Source organism: Vanessa tameamea, chromosome 18 (genome assembly GCF_037043105.1).
Source record: "Vanessa tameamea isolate UH-Manoa-2023 chromosome 18, ilVanTame1 primary haplotype, whole genome shotgun sequence".
Taxonomy (NCBI): domain Eukaryota; kingdom Metazoa; phylum Arthropoda; class Insecta; order Lepidoptera; family Nymphalidae; genus Vanessa; species Vanessa tameamea.
The window spans coordinates 8449033-8473079 of NC_087326.1; the positions used below are offsets into that span (position 1 = coordinate 8449033).

Consider the following 24047-nt stretch of genomic DNA (forward strand, 5'->3'; position numbering starts at 1 on the left):
AAAGTATAATCTATTAAATTTTCTATAATACACAAATACAGACATAGGCCATAAGCTTGTTTTATTTTATATCTAAATGTGAGAATCTCACATTGGTTTTCTATATTTAAATGTTATTGTGTCATAGATAAAACTTTTAAATTAATGATTACTAATAGAAATTTGTAATAATACTTTTTTTTATAATTATTGTATCAATTGTAAGTATATCATTTTTATACCATTTTCTTTGTAAATATAAGGAATCATCCACACTGTGAATCACACCTCATTATTTTTTGATAATAGTTTAACGAAAATACATTAAGTAAAAACAACTAAAAGTTAAACTTAAATGACAATTATATATTTAATGCTTTTTATGAAAAATATCAGATATTAATAACTTTTATATGAAAGTAGTACACTTTTATAACATAAAATAATAAAACGTTTAACAATCGTCATTCAATTTTTTTTTATAAGAATAAGACATTATTTTAAATACGAAATAATTTTTAGCATACAAAACGTATACCATAAAGGTGTAAATATTTATAATCGTTTATAACTACAATTTATGTGAGTTGCAACACTGAGTTACGAACGAAACGAAAGTGCTTGTGATGAGCAAAGACGAATAAAAAAGTGTCGATAGGTCAATATTCTGCAGAAATTAGCCAGAATCTTCAGGTATCTACAAAATATACTAAATAACCACCCTCGCATGTGAGGGTACTATGTGGTGGTGCTGTTCTTCTTCCGCTAGTTCAGGTGCTTATTCACATTTGAGGGCTTGTCTGACTACTCCCTTCCCATATTCCTATACGGCGGCCATATTTATAAGTCATGAAAGGCGTTGACGCTCATCATAATTATTTGCGTTGTATTCTTTTACAGGACCGATGGCTGCAATACGCAAAAAATTAGTGATTGTTGGTGATGGTGCATGTGGTAAAACATGCCTGTTGATCGTGTTTAGCAAAGATCAGTTCCCGGAAGTGTATGTGCCGACAGTATTTGAAAACTACGTCGCCGACATTGAGGTTGACGGCAAACAGGTGGAACTAGCATTATGGGATACGGCTGGTCAAGAAGATTATGACCGACTACGACCTTTATCGTATCCAGATACTGACGTTATCCTCATGTGCTTCTCGGTGGACTCGCCCGACTCGCTCGAGAACATCCCGGAGAAGTGGACGCCTGAAGTAAAACATTTTTGCCCTAACGTGCCTATTATTCTCGTGGGTAATAAGAAGGATCTACGCAATGACCCTGCCACAATCAATGAGCTACGTAAGATGAAGCAGGAACCTGTGAAGCCTCAGGAAGGTCGAGCTATGGCTGAGAAGATCAACGCATTCGCATACCTTGAGTGTTCCGCTAAGAGCAAGGAAGGTGTTCGTGAAGTGTTCGAGACGGCGACTCGCGCCGCGTTACAAGTTAAGAAGAAGAAGAAGACTAGGTGTTCTCTGCTGTAATTGTGCTGTTGTCGGAAGAACTCTGATTTATGAATCGTTCGCATACTGCCTGAAAACTTACGTTTGATACGACTCGAACTCTGCAGCAGTCGCGACGTCGGCCACACAGTGCTTCCTTCCGATACTGACAGCTGACGCGATGTCGCGGCCCGCGTAGCACGCACACCCACTCAGTATTCGTGTGGCTATACTTTCACAATTGGTACTTGTATATTTTATAGATTATCTATAAAGAATAAGCGTAATTGCCTTAACAGATATAGTCAGGGCAAATATGGGTCCATATCCCCATGGACTCGCTGGATTTTTCGTGCTAAACTATCACATGTTATATAATCAAGTAGCATTTCTTCAACATATAGATTCCTCGACCGGTGTCGTCTCAGCGAGACTTTAATGTTTAGTTTGGTATTTTGTATTTTAATTTTTTCAATAAAATAGTGATGTATAAATTGTGTAGGAAGTTTATTTGACGTGGAGCGCAAGCTTCATTCTGACTTAGCTAAGTGCCTGTCAGTTAGACGTACATAGTGCGTCTTCGAGACGTACAATTCGATTTTGATCATATAAGGCAGTTTTATTGTAATCTATTGTTTGTGTGAAATTTTAACTTCCGTATGGTTATATTGCATGCTAATATTATTTATTAGTAATAAACCCCATATTTTAACAATTCTTTTCTAAACTTTTTGACTTTTATAAAAAATTTAATACAGCATTTATAAATCAAAGGTTTCTATCTAGGATGGGGAAATATTTAAGTTAAATTCAATCATCTATGTTATGTTTTATTAGTATTGTAAGTACAAAATTATCTTTCAAATATACATGAATTAACATAATTAGACTTCCTTTTATAATTTAAGATATTTTGGATCTATTCCAATTACAAATTTATTAACTAATTAACCAAGCTTTCAATTTAGGAACTCCTTGCCATTTTTAACAGTTGCAGAGGGTTGAACCTTCTGCGAGGTGTGGACATAAGTTGCTTGTTGTGGTCTTGAGTTATGGTGCGATAGGGGACCACAGTGCCTTTGGGTAGCTGACTCTCCTGTCCCACCAGTTCTGGTACCCAGTCTGCATACACCAGAGTGTCCACACTGCCGAGTTCCTTGCTTGGCACTGGTGTTATGACATACAAAATTTCCTTTTCCCAATCAACTCCTCGAATAAGACCTGCAAGTACGACAAATATATTGCATCGTATTTGCACTTATCAGTTAATCAAGCACTATATTATAGCACTTTTATTGATAACACAAATATGATATTAATGTACTTTGTTCGAGTTACATCATCATTTGAGTCATTTAGGTGGTTTAACTTGAAGCAAGATAACACTTTACAACTATATGTTTATTTAATTAAAATAATTTTTTCTAGACTTTTATATTATCAATAACATATTGTTATCACCTAATTGTGAGAATGGATTTAATTGTAATAATATATTTTATATCATAATTTCATCTAAAATTTTTTTTCTCTGAAGACTGTTTTTTAGTAATTCAATAATTTACCTTATACAGTAATATGTAACTATATACTATTTATCTATACTTATTCAAAGTTGTCGAATAAGCGTAAGTTATAAATAAGTATATTTATATATTATAATGAAAATATTTAACAGTTGCCAAGTCAGCCATTACCAAGACTACTCATTGAATTTATTATAGAAAGTATAGAAGTAATTAACATTACCATGTCCGTGGCATCGCAACGGTTTATCGGACAGTGTAAACACCTTTGGGCTGGCGGTTACGCATTGTGTCGCTTGTTGACACAGTGCCACCACTTTGCCATTGATCACCTTCGTAACGCAATCTTCCTTTATGATAACATTTGTGCCGATATACAAGTCTTTTAAATGAACCCTGAAACATTATAAATTTATATGAGATTTTATAACGTCTAGATTGTTTATATAAAATGAAAATCTATGAAAAATATTGTATATTTTTGTATCATGCCTTTTCGTTGATTACAAGGAATACAAATTTGGTTTTTTTTACTCGTAGATTAAGGCATTCATGAAATAGCTGTTCTTTTGTCTCATTAAACGATTATTTTGTTACGGCCAGAATAATCCTATATCCTGTTTATTAATAATAAATAATTCACGTTAGTTGCAATTGATAACAAACATTGAATAATGACACGGTATTGGCGGTCAGTGTGAGTCATCCGATTCCAGAAGCAGAGATATGCCATTGCTCATTGCTAAAACAATGTGATAATCGGTTAGTTTATGTGACTTTAATAAAAACTTGGGTTTTATGACGCTCTACATAAGGCTTAGTGTCTATAAATCATAAAACACCTGTTGCTTTCATCCATGAGCGCAACAAACTGTTGCACTTGTTCTGATACATCGACTTCAATACAACGATTTATTTACTTTTAACTCCCTTTTCACATAAAATGATATTAGATATATAATACATATTAACGAATTTTCATCAACCCATGTTTGTACACTGCGGGACATAGGGTCCCAGGGTACGAACTTTAAATTATTTACTGTCAGCGAACACCTATTCATATGTTTATAACAACCAAAATACTATTGATTCGATTTTTAAATTACTGACTTATATTCAGATCACATTATTAAAATGTAAAAAAAAACTACAGATTCACAGGAGTAAGTAAACCTAATAGATAAAACTATAAATATTTGTCCCATGCCTAAATAATATTTATTTCCATTTTTTATATTAGTTTTTATCTTCCAAGCACCACCGGTGCGTTGCAGTGACATCATTAGCTCGGCGATGCGTCATGAATTATAAGAGACGTGACGTGTCGAGCTACATCCGAACGGGTTTAATAAACATGACGATACATTATTAAAAGAAAGTACCTACAGACGTTTAGTAATCGAACCATGGTATATTTGTATATAAAACGAGCACCCATGGATGTATGATTTAAATGTCAATAATTAAAGTTAAAATTTATCGATTCATAAAAATTATATTAATTACGCTTCTATTATATATTGTGATAAAAAATCCATTACTTTGATACGAAACAATGACTAATTAAAATGCATGTTCTCGCTTTCATTATTGTCACTGGACACTGACGCAAAAAAACATTGGACCTGTTGGAAAAAAATATCTAGTGCCAGGGATGTCACGAACTAGGCCCACGAATCGATAATTGGGAGGACCACTTACTATGATACACATAATACGCTAAGATAGAAATACATAAAGTAAAGAGTGAAAGAAGATAAATATTGCACTGTTGGACACAGTGTTGAAGCTTATTCCGCCACGCTACGCCACAACGGGTATATGCATACAAATATGGCACATTTTCTTCTGACACTGGTTTCCTCACAATGTTTTACTTTACTATCGAGGCATGAGATAAATGAACACAACCAACTACCGCATATTACACTGCTACATACATGAAAAATATGTAATTATATTATTCACTTTAAAAATGAATTTAAAATTGATTTGCTTTGTGTGTTTTTATTAATTAATATAAATATAAGTTTTAATCGTAAAACTATCGTCATCTTTTGTACCGTTCTGATTTAGGTAAAGTTATAAGTGTAGCTGTACCGTAATACTTACTGATATGGGACAATTCCCAGGAAATTATTTTGAATATTTATTAATTGGCTAAAGTAAGCCAAGAAATTCAGATATCTCTCATCTTTAGGTCTTAAAGAGAATTGGCCTTTAAAGGATCTTTCTCTATCATCAGCTAATACAAAAGAATAATTCAAATCATTAGGGCACGACGTATTAGCGAATAAGTAATCTTTTCTGTAGTCTTCATACATCATCTTAATATTATGTGGTCTGAGTAATGATTCAAAGCGTTTCTTATTACTTTTGGATTCATATTGGATCAGGTAAGTTGGTTTTAAGAGTATAATGATGAGCGTAATGAACTTGTGTCCTAACACGTTCGTCATTCCCATGGTATTTATAATCCACCGCATGTTGGCTAAAGTTTCATTGTTACTGCATTGAGTTATTAGACTGTGGACCGCGGAGACATAACGTTTTGCATTGTCCATTGTGTTGATCATGCCTATGTTTAGCATTCTGAAACAAAATATCGAATTAAAAAACGTTTTTTATTTTCACCAGAATATCTTTGCTTTTTGTTGACAAATAAAATTTTTGTAATAAAAATAGTATTTTTTTAAATCGTAAATAATATCCCTGAAATCCAAATTAAATTGCCAATAAGACAAAGACAGTGTTAACTAAAATTAAGGTTATTATTTTTATACTTAATGACTGATATATTAAAAAAAAAGAATATGATTTTTGTACCTATTACTTAAATTGCTTACTAAATTAAAGGTAATTAAATCACATTTATATTTCTTTTGATAGTATTTTTGTATGAATTAATAAATATTACCTGGCATACATTGTTTTGTCTGTTTACAATGAATTGGAATAGGATTTCAGCAATTATATAATTACATTTGTTACCTACAAAATCAGGGCTTTGTTAATTTTAGTAGTTAATGTAATCAAAAAAGTGCTTTTATTCATATTGTCTGCAGCTTGTTAATAAGTTGTGTTGAAACTTTTACAACTTTTACTCGTTGATATTTTCGAGAAAATATCAACTAGTAATTAAATATTAAATAATTATCTACAAAAAAAAATCGACCTTGTAAGGCACACCAGGCATTGAGTATTTACCAGTTGTATTTAAACATAAAATAATTACTAAAATTAATACATTATCTTAAAATCAAAATTATGAATCAATACGAAATATAAGCCAGAATTTGATTAAATAGTAACTCTATGTATAAGAAAATGAATACAAACATTTCTGGTTTCTTCAGATGTGTAAAACTTGGTCCAAAAAGTGGAGAGGTAACAATGGTAGCTCCAATATTTCCTGCCACTGTAAATTCACATTGTCCAGGGTCCAAATCCACTACAAGTACTGGACCATTATCAAGGAGTTTATTTACTTGATACCTTAAATATGTAGATTTTCCAACACCAGCACCTCCACAGACTAGCCCTCTACTCAAATTATCTAAAAAAATAAAATAGATTGCATCAATTAAAAAATATCACATATTATATAAAGAAGCATGTTAAAAATAATAATAAATATTATCACAAATATAATTTTGAAAAGCAACAAAAAATTGAAAATTGTTTTATAAATACACACTTTGAGCATGTCCATTTGCTTCTTTCCAAATAGGATGTATCTTAAAGCATTTCCATGGTCGTGCGGAAAAAAGAGAGCAATTTAGAATATCTGATGCTTTTATGAAAAATGGTTCCATAATTTTATTTGGTTTAACAAAAATGTTAGTGGCTTTAAAATTACTATCTATAAAGTCCATTGCGACTTCATCTAATGACTGTAAGATAATAACTGCATCTTGATGCCCAATAGATGTAACTATGTCTTCAGCTTCGGTTGCTGAGAGACCAGCTGAAGTTAGTTTACCAAATAAACCAAAATAAGCACTTGAATGCTCAACTGTCTTTATAAATTGAGCAAAATTATAATAAGGTGCATAGATATTACAGGTGTCATCTTTAAGGGTATAACCAAATATTTCAAGTTTCCCAAATAAAGCTTTAATTTTAACCTTTCCTTGTATAAATAGTTCTGAAGGATGCTTTAATGTTACTATAGAACTATTTTGAGTATAGTATAATTTGAATTTTTCCTCTAAATTAACAGCATCTACTGTCATTAATAATTCTGTATCTGAATGCATTTCAGATAGAAATGTATTATCAAGATTAGTTATACTATCTTCTACATTTGCATTAACAGATATTTCTAGATTTTCAAGTTCCTTATCAATTTCTTCAACTGGAGGAATATCATCTACTTCTGGAATTAAACTACAAACATCATCCTCTGTCTGAATATCAACACTCATATTTTCCTCATTAAATATACCAGAATTATTAGTACAGGAAACAGTATTCAAATTCTCTGATGGTAAATTTCTGATAGTGGAGTATTTGTACTCTCCTATTACTTCATCTAAACTTTGATTTGGCATATCTGTGGCTGTTATCGAAACAAATTGAGGAGAATTTGCATTTGTTTCAAAGTCACTACTGATTTCAATCTCATTACTGAAACTTGATAATATACTATCTCTATAACTAGTTTCTTTTTCTGAAACTTCTTCTGTAGGTTGATTTTTATTTTTTAACCCTCGTTGTATACTATCGTCATCATTGTCAACTTCACTATACTTCCGTTTGTGTTTCTGTTTTTTAACTATTTTGATTTTTTTTGTTAATTCTAATTTTTTAAGAATTTCAGCAGCCAAGTTACCGTCTGCATCAAACACGTTTGAATTTTCACTTTCAGATGATGATTCGAGAATTCCACTTATTATTGATATATTACTGTCACTTAAAGATGATTCTTCATCAATAACATTTTCAGAAAGAGATTCAATGTTTTCATTACTTTCAGAAATTGAATTCTCATAGAAATCATCTTCATGAGTAGGATTATTATCAGAAAGTACATTTGAAGTACTTAAATTTTCACTTAAATCAGTCAAACTACTTTCATCATTAGCCGTTGTTTCTGCATGTGTAGTATCGTCTTCATGACTAGAATTGGTTAAGTTTAAGTCTGAGAATCCACTTACTGATGTAGAATCGTCGAAATCATTTTTAATATTACCAGCATTATGTATGAGTTTATTATCACTAACTTTATATCCGTATAACATTTGTTTTAATTGTTTCTTGACATTTTCTGTTGATTTCTTACTTTTTGATTCATCACTTTTCATAATGTGCGCTTTTTCAAAAAATTCCATTATAGTTTATATTCTTCCCTTTACAAATTTAAAAAATCTTGATTATGGGTTACTTTAAAATATTATTTTCATACATAAAAAGGTATAATTTACAGTTTTATAAAACTAGCCTAAACTAAAACATAGGAAATCACACATGCCGCAAGCTGTCAAAATAAATCAACATAGTATCTGTCATTGTCATATTACACGTTGACAACTGTCACTGTCAATAAATATTAAATACTACGGAGTGTAATAAGTTCTGTATGTAAAAAGTACCTCTCACGGTGTATAAAATTAACGCTTTCTAGAAGCTTTAATTTTTTACATAATATAATTGCTGGTAAACGGGATTAGACAGAAAAACTTATTCGGTATTAATTTTAAGTAATATTATCTCGTATCAATAGTGCCATTTTGACAATTTATTTCAGTAATGTTGTAATAAATAACATTTGGATAATATAAATACCTGCCTTGTAAATTAAATTTGTATTATTCGGGTGTTTTCTATGTAATTCTAGGTGTTGCATAAAATATCATATACTTATATAAGAAAAATGTGTATTGCAAATAAATGGACAAATTTGTTTTGAGACTACGACATTTTGTAAAATTAAATAGGTTACATTAAGTTAGAATCTAAAATTCACTATTGACCTATTAAATAATAATAATATTGTCCTGGCAGATTTAGACTACAGCGGTCAATCTCAAGGGGTAATAGACAACTATGTAGGATCAAATGATGTGCGCTTGTTTTCCCTTACTCTCATAATTCGTTGTGATCGCAATTCAGAAGTGACCGGAAAACTGGAGTCGTGTAACTAACTGCTTTCTGTGGCCATATATATAGTCACTAAAGGCCTTAAATATATTTAGGTACATACATACAGACACATACTACCAGGCTGATGATACATTTAAGAATAACGTAAAAGTTACCATTATCACATAACAGCAATATTTACATTATATAAGGTTATTTATTTTTACTTGTTATGTAATGTTATTATGTAATGCAGAGAAAATGTTTCATTTATCTTATTATACTATGTGAATATTGATTAAAAAAAGCTGTTGTTGAAATTTTCTAATGTCATTAATTTTATTGAAAAATAAAAGGCTCAAATAAATAATAATTTTATTTATATATAACCACTGCTGACTCCAAAAGATAAATACATTCCATGATTGTATTCACATTCAATACAGTCCATATGAATGATCACTACTAGACCACTGACTGAAGCATAAAGCTTTTAATAGAGTTGAATGCTTCCTTTGACGGTCACTTAATATTTTACTGATTCGTTTTTGTCTTAAGATTGTACAATTGGATTTATTTATGATTGGATAACTTTGTACAATCTTAAAACAAGTTCGTCATAACTAGGCTTCTCTTTACTGTGCTGTGAAAGTAGCAAGGAAGTCAGTGACAATCTTCTTCAATGACGCATCAGATTCGGGTGTGATCTGACCATCCTTGGCGATAGTGTTAAGCAGGCCCTGGTGGCTTGTCTTGATGTGCTGGGTGAATTCCTTCTCGAAAGCGGTGATCTTGGAGGGGTCTAGTTTGTCGAGATGTCCACGGACACCACAGTAGATGATGGCAACCTGTAAATTAAATGTAATTTTAAATTCTATTGATTTTATTTACTGTATTTTAAATCTTTAGTTTTATAATTTAATAAGAATATTCTAGACAACACTACTAAATTTCATTTAATATGCATTTGCAAAGATTATGATCAAAACCAGACATTGATTTTGCTATATAAGATCTAAATACACTTCATCTGCATATATCATCAAAAAACCTTCCTGCAAAAGCAATCTATTTATTGGTTACAGAATAATATTGAAGTTTGCCATATCTTAATCTTAGAAGGAAGGACAATGATTGATTTAAACATATTTATTATTTTTACTTTTTAGTTCTTCCCATAAAAGTTCAATGTGTTAAAATGAGGCACAGGCACTGAGGCAGTCACACCATGTTTTTAATAGCCTTCCATTTCTTTGAGCTCTAAATAGACGCTGCATAATTTTGGACTGTACTTTTGATTATTGTTTTGTTGAAAAATAATATAGTATCTAATTAACCTAAAACTCAGAAGGTGAAGCATGTTGCTGTATAATTAATGTAAACTGGTATTTTGCATACTTCCAATTCAAACCAAATTTTCAAAGCTGTGTCAAAGGAAATCCTCATAATGAAACCACCACCATGCTTAATTGTTAGTAATCTTTTTTGAATTAAATATTACAAACTTAGATTTATCTGTCCAAGGAACTTTTTTAGTCCAGCTGGACTAAAAGGATGAAATTTGCCTTTATTTGCACTTTATTAACTGCCAGTCTTGTATACAGTCAATGTTTTATAAACACAAGTCTTGGACAATTTAAGTTGGATGGAAATTGCATATTCAGATTTTCCTTTTCCAGATTTTTCGTCAAACAATTGTAGCAGAACATATTTAACTGGTGATTTTGCAGTTTAACCATGTTTAAGACATTATCAGTTACAAATCACAAATTACTAATGTTTTTTACAAATTGTCTCATACTTTTGGACAGTAGTGTACACTTAGTATTATATTTATAGATTATAGTATTATTAGTAATTACCTGTTCCTCAATGGCCATGGGCACATACTGTCCTTGTTTGAGCAGCTCAGTAAGACGCATACCACGGTTAAGCAGTTGTTGAGTAGCGGCATCCAAGTCTGAACCGAACTGAGCGAAGGCAGCTACCTCACGATACTGAGCTAACTCCAGTTTCATGGATCCAGCAACCTGGGTGATAAATAAATTATTAATAAATCATTTATTATTAATTTATTTACTCTATTTTGCTTTTTTAGAATGCTTTGAGTCTCTTTATGTTTGTATTCAATAAATTTAAATTTAAGTAAAAATATTAATAGTAAAACGAGCAAATATATATCAAAATGAACAATAGTACTATGCTACTCACTCAATCCATTGTTTTATTTACTTTCCAGAATTAATTACATTCACTCATAATTAAAGGTACTCGGAAAAATTAACACTGATTGTTTAAAGAGAGAATAGCAAATAAAGATTTTTATTTCAAAAAAGTACTTTTAGCATTCAATTAAATATTAGTTTCGTATTTGTTCCGAACCTGTTTCATGGCCTTGGTCTGGGCAGCTGATCCTACACGGGATACAGACAGACCGACGTTGATGGCTGGTCGGATACCTTTGTAGAACAGCTCAGTTTCCAAGAAGATCTGGCCATCAGTGATGGAGATCACGTTGGTGGGAATGTATGCGGATACGTCACCAGCCTGGGTCTCGATGACAGGGAGAGCAGTCAAAGAACCACCGCCCATTTTGTCTGACCTAAAGAATTCATAAAGGATTGTGAATCAATATTACAATTATTTTAATATTTTCCTGTAATTTTACATTTTATAAAATTACTGAAGTATCCAGAGTGCGAAAATTAACAAATAAGTAAACTAAGGATTCATTAACATTGATGCAAAATTTGTTTAACATCATTGGTGATTATTAACAAATCACACTTAAGGTATGATATAATATATAAATACGTTTTTCACATTTTTTCTGAATTAAAAGAAAATTGCTTCATGTAAAAAAAATACTAAATAGTTTTAGTCATGTTCTAGTATTTCTATTAACAAATACATACATCTTGGCTGCACGTTCAAGTAGACGGGAGTGGAGGTAGAACACATCACCAGGGTAGGCCTCACGACCGGGGGGACGACGCAGCAGTAAAGACATCTATCAATAATAGTGCATGTATATAAAATTGCCTAAATCCAATTTATGGTAAATATTAATATTTCACATATTTTTTTTCGAATTGATACCAAGTCAACAATTATAAATTATATTATTACAATGATAAGTCAAGATATTATTACCTGACGGTAGGCGACAGCCTGTTTGGAAAGATCGTCGTAGATGATAAGAGCGTGCTTGCCGTTGTCACGGAAGAACTCTCCCATGGCGCAACCAGAGTAAGGTGCCAAGTACTGCAGAGGCGCGGCATCAGACGCGGTAGCAGACACGATAATTGTGTAGTTGATGGCACCTTAGAAACCATTACAATTTGAGTATTTAAATGTAAATTAATTTTGTTACAGAAAAATAAATGAATATAATATAATTATACCAGCATCAGTCAGCCTCTTGACAATCTGTGCAACAGTAGACCTCTTCTGACCGATGGCAACATAGATGCAGTAAAGCTTCTTCTTCTCATCTTCACCCTTGTTGAAACGCTGCTGGTTGATGATGGTGTCAATAGCCAATGCAGTTTTACCAGTCTGACGGTCACCAATGATCAACTCACGCTGTCCACGACCAATAGGTACTAGGGAGTCCACAGCCTTGATACCTGAATGAAAAATATTACTATTTTAGGTTTAATTATTTTTAGCCACAGACTTACCTAATATATAATAAATAATTATTATACAAGTATTACTTTATGTATGATCAAAATTATAGTAGTTAATTTACAGGAAAATAAAATCTATTGGAAGAAAGGTAAGAACAAAGAAGTTTATGTATGACATGTAACTGAACTAATTAATTCAATTAGTCAATAAGGGCATGGTGACTTCTAAGTCTAAGTCTCTACATTGAAAATTAATCATGTTATAGATAACATTTTCAATGTAGAGAGTATTTAATTTCTTTTTCTATGGGCTGGCAGGTGACAATTTACCATAGTAATAGCCTGTAAGCATTTCACCACTGGGCTTAAGGTCTCCTCTACTATTTAGGATAAGGTTAATTATAATGAATCATATATTTTTTTCATTCTTACGTAAAAACAGCTTATGTTAAAAATATATTAGTAAGGCAAGGAATTTACTTTAGCTAAGATTTCATAGTTCAATTGTAAATTTTTTATGAAGGACTTATTTTGATACATGTAATAATAGCAATTTCCAAGTTTTCTGACTCTTGTTAGTACAATCAAAATCAATAGGGTCTTCTAAGCCATATTTTTTATTTTATAGGAAAATATTTTAGATTACCTATGGATGGTTTTAAGAAACAGAAGCTGGGGTTCATCTAGACTAATTATGACATAACATCTTACCAGTCTGCATAGGCTCGCGCACAGACACACGGGGGATAATACCAGGAGCCTTGATACCGACACGCATACGTCCCTTGGTGTCAATAGGACCTTTGCCGTCAATGGCGTTTCCGAGAGCATCGACTACGCGACCGAGCAGCTGTTCGCCGACGGGGACGTCTACGATGGCACCAGTACGTTTTACGATGTCGCCTTCCTTGATCAGCTTGTCGTTACCGAACACCACCACACCAACATTGTCGGCCTCCAAGTTGAGGGCCATACCCTAATAAGATTACATAACAGTTTTATCTTTATACTGCATTATAAGTGTATTATATCTTTAGATTTGATGTATTTATTACATATAATGTTTACCTAAAATATTGTTTATAACAAACTTATTTATGTCATGAAATATTGAAATGTAGGTACAATAAATATTTACACAAAATTTCAACATAAGTACATTAATGTTTATATGTTATATTTATGCAATAATTTGATAACATTTGAAAAATTACCATTTTGATATTATTTTTTTACAATTATTCATATTCATTATGAATTCTCAACATAAGTTAGATTGGTCAAATCATTATAGAATACAATTATACCAAACAATATAAGCAATGGAACAAACCTTTAAACCAGAAGAGAATTCCACCATCTCTTCAGCCTGAATGTTCTTAAGACCATACACACGGGCAATACCGTCTCCGATGCTCATCACACGGCCAGTCTCTTCCAAATCAGCCTGGAGAATTTAATTAAATATTTATAGAGTAGATTATAAAATGTATAAACAAAAAAAATAATAATAATTGTAGTTAATTTAATTTACTCATTTTTATCACAAATATTATATTAGTGAAATAAAATTAACAGTACTGGATTTTACAAAAAGTAATTATAAAAATTAATCAATTTTACAAATCTCTAAAAATTTTAGATAACAATTATTGAGAGTAAAAGAATAAATAGCTATTCCTTAATTAATCATTGTTTTTTTTTCATATATCATATTAAGATTTTATTTATGTATTCGTTTTCATTTATTTTATCATCTATAATTAGACTTGGTACAAAATATGAATTTTAAATATAACCTTAACAAGAATCTACTTCATATTGATAAAGTGCTACATAGTTTATGTAACATATATACTAACCTTGGGTGCGGCACCGAGGATTCTCTCCTCCAAAATTGTGGAGATTTCGGCAGCCCGTTGTGTGCACGAGACATGGAGCTTGCGGGAAGCCACCGACACGGCGGGCACAGCGACCTTCGACACCTACCATCGAATATTTGAAATTTACTGATAACGAAAACTACTGAACTAAATAAACTAATTGCGATTATTGCCGCAAATTTGAAACTAAAATAAAAACAGTAAAGTAGAAAATGGACATGCTTTTGACATAAATTCATTCGGGCTCTATTACATAACACAATTTTCTGAATATGATAAGTATCCCATAATTTATGGACGAACATTTTAAATGAGTCTTAATTCTTTATATATTCGTATGTAAGACTACGCATAACCCAATTAATAGCAGATTTATTAAATATACTAATATATGGGGCCGACATTGCGGTGAACATAGTAACCGGAATGTATATTTTTTTAGTTAAAATGAACTGAAAATTTAATAAATACCTGGGTGGCAGCATTAGGCAAGCGCCTGGCCACCGAGGAGGCCAAACGAGCGGAGATCAGCGACATTTTTAACAAATACTTAATTTCAATGGTAGACTGAAGAACCGTGTTACACTCCGCTCGCGACTCGTTGCGATATTACAGGAAATGACACAATCGATCATTGTCTGTGGTTGAATAGTACTGCAGCTTTCGTTTAGAAATATAGATCCGATTACATAATTTAAGCATATTAAAAGAAAATACGTATATTTAATATTTTTTCTAATTTTAAATGTATTTTTTCATAATCTTTTTACTTTAATTTAATAACTTACTTAAAATAATTTGGTTATAATAAAGCAATAACATATTTAATTATTTCTAAACTATCTTACAGGATGTCGAACTTATCGTAAATTGCCCTTAATATTTTAATTTTTCCCTTTAAATTATACTTCTTGATTTGATTACTAAAACTTTGTGTTTCTATTTAAAAACAAACAGAAATAAATTATCTTTGGCATATAATAAAATATTTGTTTACGCTAAAATAATGTTTTTTTTCTTCATCTCATATAAAGTAAACGGTCTAAATAAACGTATATATAATATTAATAAAATATATATACGAATATATTATATTCATAAAACTTTAATTTGTTTTATTGTGTTGTGTAAATCACGGTTTGTATATTTATTAATATTATCTGTAACTTTGAATTTGAATTGTCTTATTTTGTCAGCTGGGAAAAGTCAGCCGACTTCAATGATCGAAATGTTTGACAATTAAAAGTGATAACAAAATGTTTGTAGCTTACTGTGTGATTCTAATTAATAATTTTAAGCTTTATAAATTGTGATGGCTATATTCGAGAGATCCTCGCAAACCAAAGTCCAAATAGATGACACCGAAAGGCTTGAATGTGTTTTAGAAAATGCGCAAAATATTAATAATCATACCGTAAGTTTTATTCATAAGTGGTACAGGGAAAAGCGACTACTTTTGTGTGTTTAATACTTAATTGAATTATAGGAATATATATTGCGTGTGCAGCGAGGGCAGAATAAGGAGAATAGATGGACGGTGTCACGTCGTTACAGAGACTTTGCTTCTTTGCATGTCAGCCTACTGCAGGCTAACGTTGACCTTCCTATTCCACCTAAAAAATTTATTGGAAATATGCAACCATCCTTTGTGGCTGAGCGACAAGTGGCATTGCAGGTTTTTTTTAACTGTACTTACCTATATAATAAGGATAAAAAAGATGCTTCACAATAATGACAATATATGAATAAGTCTTTCAAATTGGTTTTCAAATATGATGGAAACATTAGTCATGTTAAAACCTATTTGTTTTTGTTTTTAGAATTATATAAATGAAGTCCTGAAACACAAAGTGCTATCTTTATCATTGCAAGTAAGAAGTTTTTTGGACCCTAACAATTATCCATTATCCATTAATGGTATGTATTAACAAACATTTGAATTAAAAAATCTTATTAGTATGTTTAACAATTTAATTACATGAAAATTTATTCCAATTCCAAAAAAAAGTGCCTAAAATCAAATATATTTAATTATTATTATATATGCATTAGTTTAATTTTCTTATCAAGTACTTGACAATGTTAATACAGTTTATATTAAGACAATGTACAGCAAAATATAATTAATATTATAGACACATAAGAATGGCATGCACTTTAATAAAAAATGTTAAATTGCTCATTGTGTCAATTATATTAAGAAATGGTTATATTTACATATTTTAGTTTATTTAATTATGATTATTTAACAGGCTGTGCAGAATATATCACTATAAATAATAAATTGGGATTGTGATGCTGCTTGGCCTTCGAAATTGCTCATAGCATCAAATAAAAAAATAATGTACATAAATATTATGATTATTTTAATTTGTTCACAGAACAGGCACTGCAGACTATTTCTATAGCTTTAAGAGGGGATGGTCAGTTTGAATTAAAATGTCCATTGACAGATATTGGATGGAGAATAAGGAAACATTATTTTTTAGTAAGTTCTAAAACTTAGATAAGTGATTTTTTTTTATTGTGATATGTGTATGAGTAAAAAAGATAGTATAGTCTCATGACTGAATATTTGGATCATAACAAATTTCAAAATCAAATTCTAGGAAGTATCATGTAAAGAAATCACAAGTGAAATGGTGCAGGTTTTCTTTAAGGCTATAAATATGTAATAAGATATGGTATGACTAATATTTGGTATTTAGCTAGATAGTAGCCAGTTTTCAGCTGAAAAAAATATGTGAACCAGGGCCCAACTTAATATGGTTATGATATGTTACTGATCCTATTCCAATCCAACTTCAACTATTTCTACCAAAGATCACCTCAGCTTGAATGTAACTGAGAGTCTATTCTACTTGTTTAAATCAGTTTTGATACAATCCCGATTATTTTTCGATCAACTTTGACCAAACTGCAACTTGATCGTTTTGTTAGTAGAATAGAAAACGGCAACTATTACACTTCGACTCGATTGCGATAAAGTGTCAATTTTTTCTGGGTTTGGCGCCCTGTCCGCTCAGCGAGACTGCGAGGGTGCACACGATCAATTGAATTATGCTATGCCTTCTACATGCGCGTTGCTCTGGATGCATATTTATAGTTCCACTGTTTTTCGTAGCAGTTTTTGTATAGTGTACAGTGTACTAAAACAAAAATAAAAATCATTATTGAAGAAAGTATTCTCATATTTTAAAATTTCCTTTAATTGGATATAGCATCTTAATATATATATCAGCACATTACGGAAGATTGATACTGATAGTTTTAAGATCTCAGTCTTGTTATACAAAGACATTTGTATAACTATAACACAGATTTTATCATACCTGTTAACACATCAAAATGTCATCAACTGTCAATAACATAGAAGAACATCTTATGATCTTCACATGAAATCTCTTATATGAATTTAGTAGTCAATAATTTTTCGGTTATCATATTGTTTAAAACTTTTTGCATCATAATTATATAAATAGTTTTATTATTTGTTTTTATCATTTTCAGGTCAACGAGTCAGAGAGTCAGTTGAACTGTATGCTATCATGGCAGAATTATGGCCCCGACTGTACTTTACATAGTAAAGACTTACAATTAGCTTTCAAGAGTTTACAGAATATATCTGTGAGAAAATTTACTATATAAAATTTAATATTTATTATTATTCATTTAAAGAAGTATATTTTATTTTCAATGATATCAAAATAGTAAATACTGATAAAATTCTTATAATAAAGCAAACTTTACATAAATATTTTAATTATTTTATAAGAATAAATTGTTAAAGGTCAATAGAAAAATGTCAAAATTAGTTTATTAAATATATTTTTTACAACCACTGTCATGTTACTAAAGAATTTTATCTATACCATTTATGAAACAATTCTAAAATGTTACGATTATTTAATTTTTGTTCTCATTAAATTGTAGTATTCACAATTTGTAGATAAACCAATAATTCTAAAAAAAGGTGTTTCACAAAAATAAACAAACGAAAGGAGGTTTAATAACTTTTTAGTTTAAATTTATTTTTAAATGTCACTTCACCTTTCGTTTTATTACACGTTTTATCTCACCAAATTAAAAGTTTTTTATTACTTTCTATTTGAACATTTGTAAACAGTTTAGAAATAAATAAAAAATAATTATGGGTTTCAAAGTATAAACTTAACTATTAGATACAAGTCACAAAGAAGCTACTGTATCTGATATTTTTATTTTACGAAAAAGGAGGAGTTTCTAAGGGATAAACAAAACAAATAATAGTTCACGTTGCAGGTTGTTTTATAATAAAATCATTAACATTTTTAGCATCCCTATATAGACAATGTATTAGCGATGCATACATTAGAAACGGGTGCCTACGTAGTTAGAAAAATTCACGAGAATGGAAGCATTAGAGATTTATTATATGGGACTGAGTACAATAAGAATTATTTAGCTAAGTATGGAAATCCGAAGGTTAGGAAACCTTTTACGAATGGACAAATATCACATTATGGATATCAAATTTTACAAGCATTGAAGTTTTTACACGACAAAGAATTATGTCACGGTGAGCATGCTTTATTATTACCTCTATTTTTAAGAAAAAAAATGATTTTTTAAATTTAATTTTTCACTAAGTATAATCATAATATCATAATAAATTAATATATCATAATAAATCGGGTTTCACTTATTAAAGGATGCCTGACGCGTTCGACAGATTTCTATAATCGTGGAAAGAGATGATAATAACATGACCTTGAACGTATATTTTTAATAGCATTAATTCATTCATAATAAACATGAACATTCCAAAGTATGTCTAACATTTTCATTAAACTTAAATTTCTTTCTTTTAATTGCAATTATTGATAAGGTAAACGCCTTCATTTATGGTCCGGTAATATAATTTTATTTTGTGTATTTAAATGATGGTCTAGTAAATGTAAAACAGAGATGGATAATCAATTATCAGAAATATTTTTCAAGTGCTGAATTTGTTTTTACAATATGACATATTTACCGAAAGATCTAATTTTAAGCGAGCAATAACATTTTGAATAAAGTTAAGAACTACCTATTAGTATACTTCGTTAATGGTAAACGTAGCAAATTTAAATGTGATCTTTAATTTTGTTAAGAAACGACTTACGTTGGTATACTTCTACTATGCGTGCGTGATCGTGTTTGCAGTTTTCGAATTTCGAGTTTGTTTCATAATAACTATACAGTACTTTAAATGATTTCTAGGAAACGTCCATCCAGGAAACATAACAATAGAAAACCAAACGGCTCTTTTAATGGATGTAGAGAACTTTCTAATGGGCGTGCCGAGTCTCTATCGACCGTTTCTACTGGAGCTGAAGCGGACGAGCTCCGCAGAAGCGGTCGATGTCTATTGTTTTGGAAGAACATTGTACGAAATGGCTTTTGCAGCACCACTTGAAAGCTACTACTGTGATATATATCCGGAGGGAATCTCACAAGATTTGGGTAAAAAAATCTTTTCTCTTTATTTGTTAATAATGTGCTCGAGGCCACAGCGCACCCAGCATAGGCCTATTCATTGTATATATACATGGTTCATGTAGACCAGTGGTGCTACTACGGTTATAATGTTTTGATTTGATTTGATATCAATCGCAACAAATATTTGATAGCAACAGTTGCTATGCTCCAACCGTAATAGCCCCACGGGATACAAGGATGCCGGAAGGACGCTCCACTCTTGGTCGTTCGTATCAGAGCTACAGCTGCTATCCGATTAACTCGAAACAAAAGCAAGTCGTATATACCGATGTGCGCGGCGGCGGCAGAGGCGGTGCTGCGGCAGTGCGTGTCGGGCGCGGCGGCGCGGCGCGGGCCGGCGGCGCTGGGCGCGCTGCTGCGGCACCCGTTCTTCACGCGCGCGCACGTCGACGTCGGCCGCGCGCACCTCAAGTTCCCCCTGCAGCTCAAGGACCAGCTCAGGGCGGCGCGACACGTCGCGGAGGAGCGGCTTCGGCTCGGACAGAAATCGGTACCGTTTGTGTTTTTTTTATTTTTTATTTTATATGTATGTTCGAGTGGTATTGTACGTAATACGTAGAACCGTACCGTACCCTAATCGAAGCGCGGGTTTCACGTCTGGGAAAGCATGAGTTTTTAGTTGCGTAGTTTGTGTAAATAATAGATTCATATTGTTCTCGCAATACAGGGAAATTGCGACGAAACCTGTGTTTCACCTCAAGTTCCACCACGTATTCACGAAACTCAGTGAGACTTTATTATAGAATGTTTAATTTTATTATAAAATGTGTGATAGAGAAGGTAGCTGCTGGGCTTAGTATAAATCAATATATTCTATTTTAGGTCCGAAACACAAAAAGGGAAGTGAGAATACAGGAAATCCTAAATTCTGAGGATGAAATGAAAAAGCAAAAAAGAAAAGCGGTGAGTTTATTCTTTGGAAATGTATAATTTTACTAGCTGCTGTGCGCGTTTTCACCGACCTAAAATATTACTGCTCCGGTCCTATGATATTAATTATCCTATAACGGTCCTTAAGAAATGAGCTTTCAAATGCAAATATATGTTTTGCGATACCGAAGAGTTCTAGAGATTAAAGAGTTCATACGAACTCTTTAGGTCATATATATCATTTGATTTAAAAAAATGTTTAGAACATGTAAAAGAAAAGATTATTTAAAATAAAGTAATATTTTAAACGTTTACACATGTATACTTGTATATACATGTACGAGTACGTGATAATTATCACAGTAATTAATTGAAAAATCTGCTCATTGCAAACGTGACAACTTATTAGCTTACTTTTTAATGGGGGAACAGATATAGTAGCAGAGCTATCCTTATCGCATGACATCGTAGTTCTCTCGTAGAACATTTAAATATTGGAATTTATCGTAACTGTGTGCCCTGTGCCTCGCAGAGGAGACGTGAGAGCGTGTGGAAGTCGAGCTCGTCGCTGGCGGACGTGAGCACGGCGTCGTCGCCGTCGCCGCCGTCGCCGCCCACGCCCACGTCCACGCCGCCCGCGCCGCCCGCCGGTACCCTAAGCGTGACTGTCACGCACTCTATTTATCCGTACTGTAGACAGTTCAATCCACGATAGTGCGCCCCACCCTTTTTTCCAATCATTACTGTGCAATTGAGCTATGTAAGCCGCTGAGTGCGTGTCCTATTGCTGTGAACAGATTAGCTAAGTGTTCACACGCGCATTAAGTTAAATCACCAATAGATCTAATATATTTCTAATAAAATTTATTTTTCAATAAAGTATTTTTTCATTGTTAAACTTTCAGGCGGTGGATTGTATTTTTATATCATATTGATTCATCAATTAATTCAAAAGAATTTGATTTAAATAGTTGAATCACAGACATACTATAGATATAATAAAAGTATTATGTAAATCAAAGTATTCGTTAGTTAATACAAATTGTGAAGATTTCCAGCATACATTGTTTTTTTTTTCGGGTATACTTTCTCTCGCATAGAAAATTAATAATTAATTTTAATTAACCGAGTAGATAAACTAAATACAATTTAAAAGTAGCTTTATTATTATTATTTTTTAAGAGCAATGACTCCGATGTTCTTGTTAGTAAAAAATAAAAAATATTATTTAAAGCAATGTTCTTGATGACTCTGATATGCGGCAAAGTGAACTAAACTACGCGTTACTCCGAGACCGATGCTTTCTTGGATTGAACTGATAGAACGACTTATATATTAGTAATTATTATAAATCTCCATTAGCAGGAGCATAGTGGTACATTATTGTAATTAAATAAAAATGAAGTATAAATCGTTAAACAGTATTTGATTGTTAAATAAGTAATATTGTTCGCAGCGGCTTCATCGCGCGGGGCTCTCCTGAGCGCCATCTGCTCCTTCGACAAGTCGCGGCTGTCGCGCGTCGTGTCTCACTGAGCGGTCGCGCCTCGCGGGTCTATTGGCAATGAGATCCCCTGGCGACCAGAAGCAGAACTAACTTTTGTTCAGACATATGCTTTATTTTTCAAGTGAAATTTGAACAATTTATAAAATAAATGACAAAAATTGGAGTATTGAAATATTAATAATCGTAATGGAAAAGTTATCGAACAAAAAAATACAACTATGAATGTCGTTAATATAACAAATGGGTTTAAATGTTGTCATATCTTGGCTAACAATGAGCACTTAGTTGAGCTTCGAGAAACAGTTTTTATCCAGAAATTTTTTATTTTATTCTACCCATTTTGAATTGGCTTTCAACATAGTATTTGTTTATAAAAATATTATTATTAGAACTGTTTTTAACAAAGTTAAGTGGATGTATCGTTTATATGTTCAGAGAAAATTACCATATTAATAACACATACCGTACATACATACATTTATAATCATTCAAATTGTAAAATTCACAAGTAGCCTCAAAAATGAAATGATGAAATTTTACATTAAGTACAATTTGATTTTTCTTATTTGAGTATTCACGGTTAAATAAAAACAGAGTAGGTAGCCGAAAAATGGCCAAGGGGGGAGAGGTCCATTGTATTTTTTTTACCCATGAGTCGAACATAAAATACATTAGAATTTAAATACCATATAATGACATTTATAGGTGATTGTTAAAATAGGAGTGTTGATGAAGGATTTCCGAGTCTTTCTACTGGATATGATAAAAATAAGATGCATTTTATTACATATTTCATAACACATATAGTTATTATTGTATCAAGTGCATTCAAAGATTTGTTAGAAGTTAACATATTTTACATAATCATATGTTATAGAAATTAATGCTAAATTGATACTTTGATAAAAAACATATTTAAATATAGAACCAAATTATTATTATTACAAATTCAAACCAACATGTTTTAATATATATAAAATATTTTTTCCTGTCTTTTTAAAACAAGTTACTTAGTATTTTCCATATTAATTTTGTATCCTTTTCTCTATCTATCAAGATCAATATATTTTCAAGGTGTTAATTTGATCTCAAAAAATAATTATTATTAACTAGCTTTTGTTTCATCCATGTTTTATAACAAAAAAATAATAGAACGCTTGATTGTATAGGTTCGACTTCTATTTTTAATTTTAATAACTTTGTAACTGAAATCTTTAATTTAAAATTAGGGTCTTCTTATGTTTTTTTGTTTAAGTTCTTATATTTAAATAGTCACTAAAAGATCTTATTTACGAACATTTATAAAATTAAGATGTTTAAATTTAGTGAAAAAGTGATAAATCGACTGGTCACGAGATATTTTATTGATTTATTTAATATGTAGCAGCTTTAATGTATAACGTAAGAAACATAAATTATTTTGTTATAATTATAAGAGAATATATAGTTGTAATAATTTGAATTACTTTTATTTTTACTTCCCAGAACGACCATAAAACACCATTATTAATTCAATTCAATTCTTAGTTTAATGGCTTTTAGTTGTGCCACAGGGCACAGATTATTTCGCCAATGTCACGTAGGATGGAGAAGACACGAAT

At 31.4% G+C, this 24047-nt stretch overlaps 4 protein-coding genes across 5 annotated transcripts; 2 read left to right on the top strand and 2 right to left on the bottom strand.

The window, feature by feature from the left end:
- Nucleotides 1-515: 515 nt before the first annotated feature.
- Nucleotides 516-1918, top strand: LOC113398355 (ras-like GTP-binding protein Rho1). 2 transcript variants are annotated; one of them, XM_026637081.2, is made up of 2 exons: nt 516-672; nt 880-1918. In XM_026637081.2, exon 2 carries the CDS (start codon nt 885-887, stop codon nt 1461-1463), a length of 579 nt encoding a protein of 192 aa, XP_026492866.1. In that variant the 5' UTR covers nt 516-672; nt 880-884; the 3' UTR covers nt 1464-1918. The 2 variants fall into 2 exon arrangements, with proteins under 2 accessions (XP_026492866.1, XP_026492862.1); XM_026637077.2 differs by having other exon boundaries at nt 555-753.
- Nucleotides 1919-2238: 320 nt separating this feature from the next.
- LOC113398330 (polynucleotide 5'-hydroxyl-kinase NOL9) lies at nt 2239-8334 on the bottom strand. The gene is made up of 5 exons (XM_026637035.2): nt 6648-8334; nt 6290-6506; nt 5063-5542; nt 3171-3343; nt 2239-2642 (listed from the first exon to the last, which is right to left on the bottom strand). Exons 1-5 carry the CDS (start codon nt 8281-8283, stop codon nt 2386-2388), a joined length of 2763 nt encoding a protein of 920 aa, XP_026492820.2. The 5' UTR covers nt 8284-8334; the 3' UTR covers nt 2239-2385.
- Nucleotides 8335-9397: 1063 nt separating this feature from the next.
- On the bottom strand, nt 9398-15211 carry LOC113396951 (ATP synthase subunit alpha, mitochondrial). Its single transcript, XM_026635046.2, has 10 exons — nt 15021-15211; nt 14529-14651; nt 14000-14113; nt 13378-13642; nt 12439-12663; nt 12188-12357; nt 11950-12044; nt 11417-11636; nt 10897-11064; nt 9398-9882 (listed from the first exon to the last, which is right to left on the bottom strand). Exons 1-10 carry the CDS (start codon nt 15084-15086, stop codon nt 9670-9672), a joined length of 1659 nt encoding a protein of 552 aa, XP_026490831.1. The 5' UTR covers nt 15087-15211; the 3' UTR covers nt 9398-9669.
- A 517-nt stretch (nt 15212-15728) lies between these two features.
- On the top strand, nt 15729-22783 carry LOC113398328 (PX domain-containing protein kinase-like protein). The gene is made up of 11 exons (XM_026637022.2): nt 15729-15963; nt 16036-16224; nt 16370-16466; nt 16931-17037; nt 18060-18176; nt 18864-19107; nt 19791-20033; nt 20357-20559; nt 20892-20972; nt 21472-21589; nt 22396-22783. Exons 1-11 carry the CDS (start codon nt 15862-15864, stop codon nt 22473-22475), a joined length of 1581 nt encoding a protein of 526 aa, XP_026492807.2. The 5' UTR covers nt 15729-15861; the 3' UTR covers nt 22476-22783.
- The last annotated feature ends 1264 nt before the right edge of the window (nt 22784-24047 follow it).

Excerpts from the sequence above, each read along its gene's own strand:
- LOC113398355 (XM_026637077.2), top strand. The coding sequence starts at position 720 with ATGTGGTGGTGCTGTTCTTCTTCCGCTAGTTCAG. Across the intron at positions 754-879 it reads TTCTTCTTCCGCTAGTTCAG|GACCGATGGCTGCAATACGC; the intron begins GTGCTTATTCAC and ends ATTCTTTTACAG.
- LOC113398330 (XM_026637035.2), bottom strand. The coding sequence starts at position 8,283 with ATGGAATTTTTTGAAAAAGCGCACATTATGAAAAGTGATGAATCAAAA. Across the intron at positions 3,344-5,062 it reads CTGGGAATTGTCCCATATCA|GGTTCATTTAAAAGACTTGT; the intron begins GTAAGTATTACG and ends ATAATGTTTCAG. Across the intron at positions 2,643-3,170 it reads GTTGCGATGCCACGGACATG|GTCTTATTCGAGGAGTTGAT; the intron begins GTAATGTTAATT and ends TCGTACTTGCAG.
- LOC113396951 (XM_026635046.2), bottom strand. The coding sequence starts at position 15,086 with ATGTCGCTGATCTCCGCTCGTTTGGCCTCCTCGGTGGCCAGGCGCTTG. Across the intron at positions 14,652-15,020 it reads TGCCTAATGCTGCCACCCAG|GTGTCGAAGGTCGCTGTGCC; the intron begins GTATTTATTAAA and ends ATTCGATGGTAG. Across the intron at positions 11,637-11,949 it reads CTTGAACGTGCAGCCAAGAT|GTCAGACAAAATGGGCGGTG; the intron begins GTATGTATTTGT and ends TGAATTCTTTAG.
- LOC113398328 (XM_026637022.2), top strand. The coding sequence starts at position 15,862 with ATGGCTATATTCGAGAGATCCTCGCAAACCAAAGTCCAAATAGATGAC. Across the intron at positions 16,467-16,930 it reads TTATCCATTATCCATTAATG|AACAGGCACTGCAGACTATT; the intron begins GTATGTATTAAC and ends ATTTGTTCACAG. Across the intron at positions 20,973-21,471 it reads AAAAGCAAAAAAGAAAAGCG|AGGAGACGTGAGAGCGTGTG; the intron begins GTGAGTTTATTC and ends TGTGCCTCGCAG.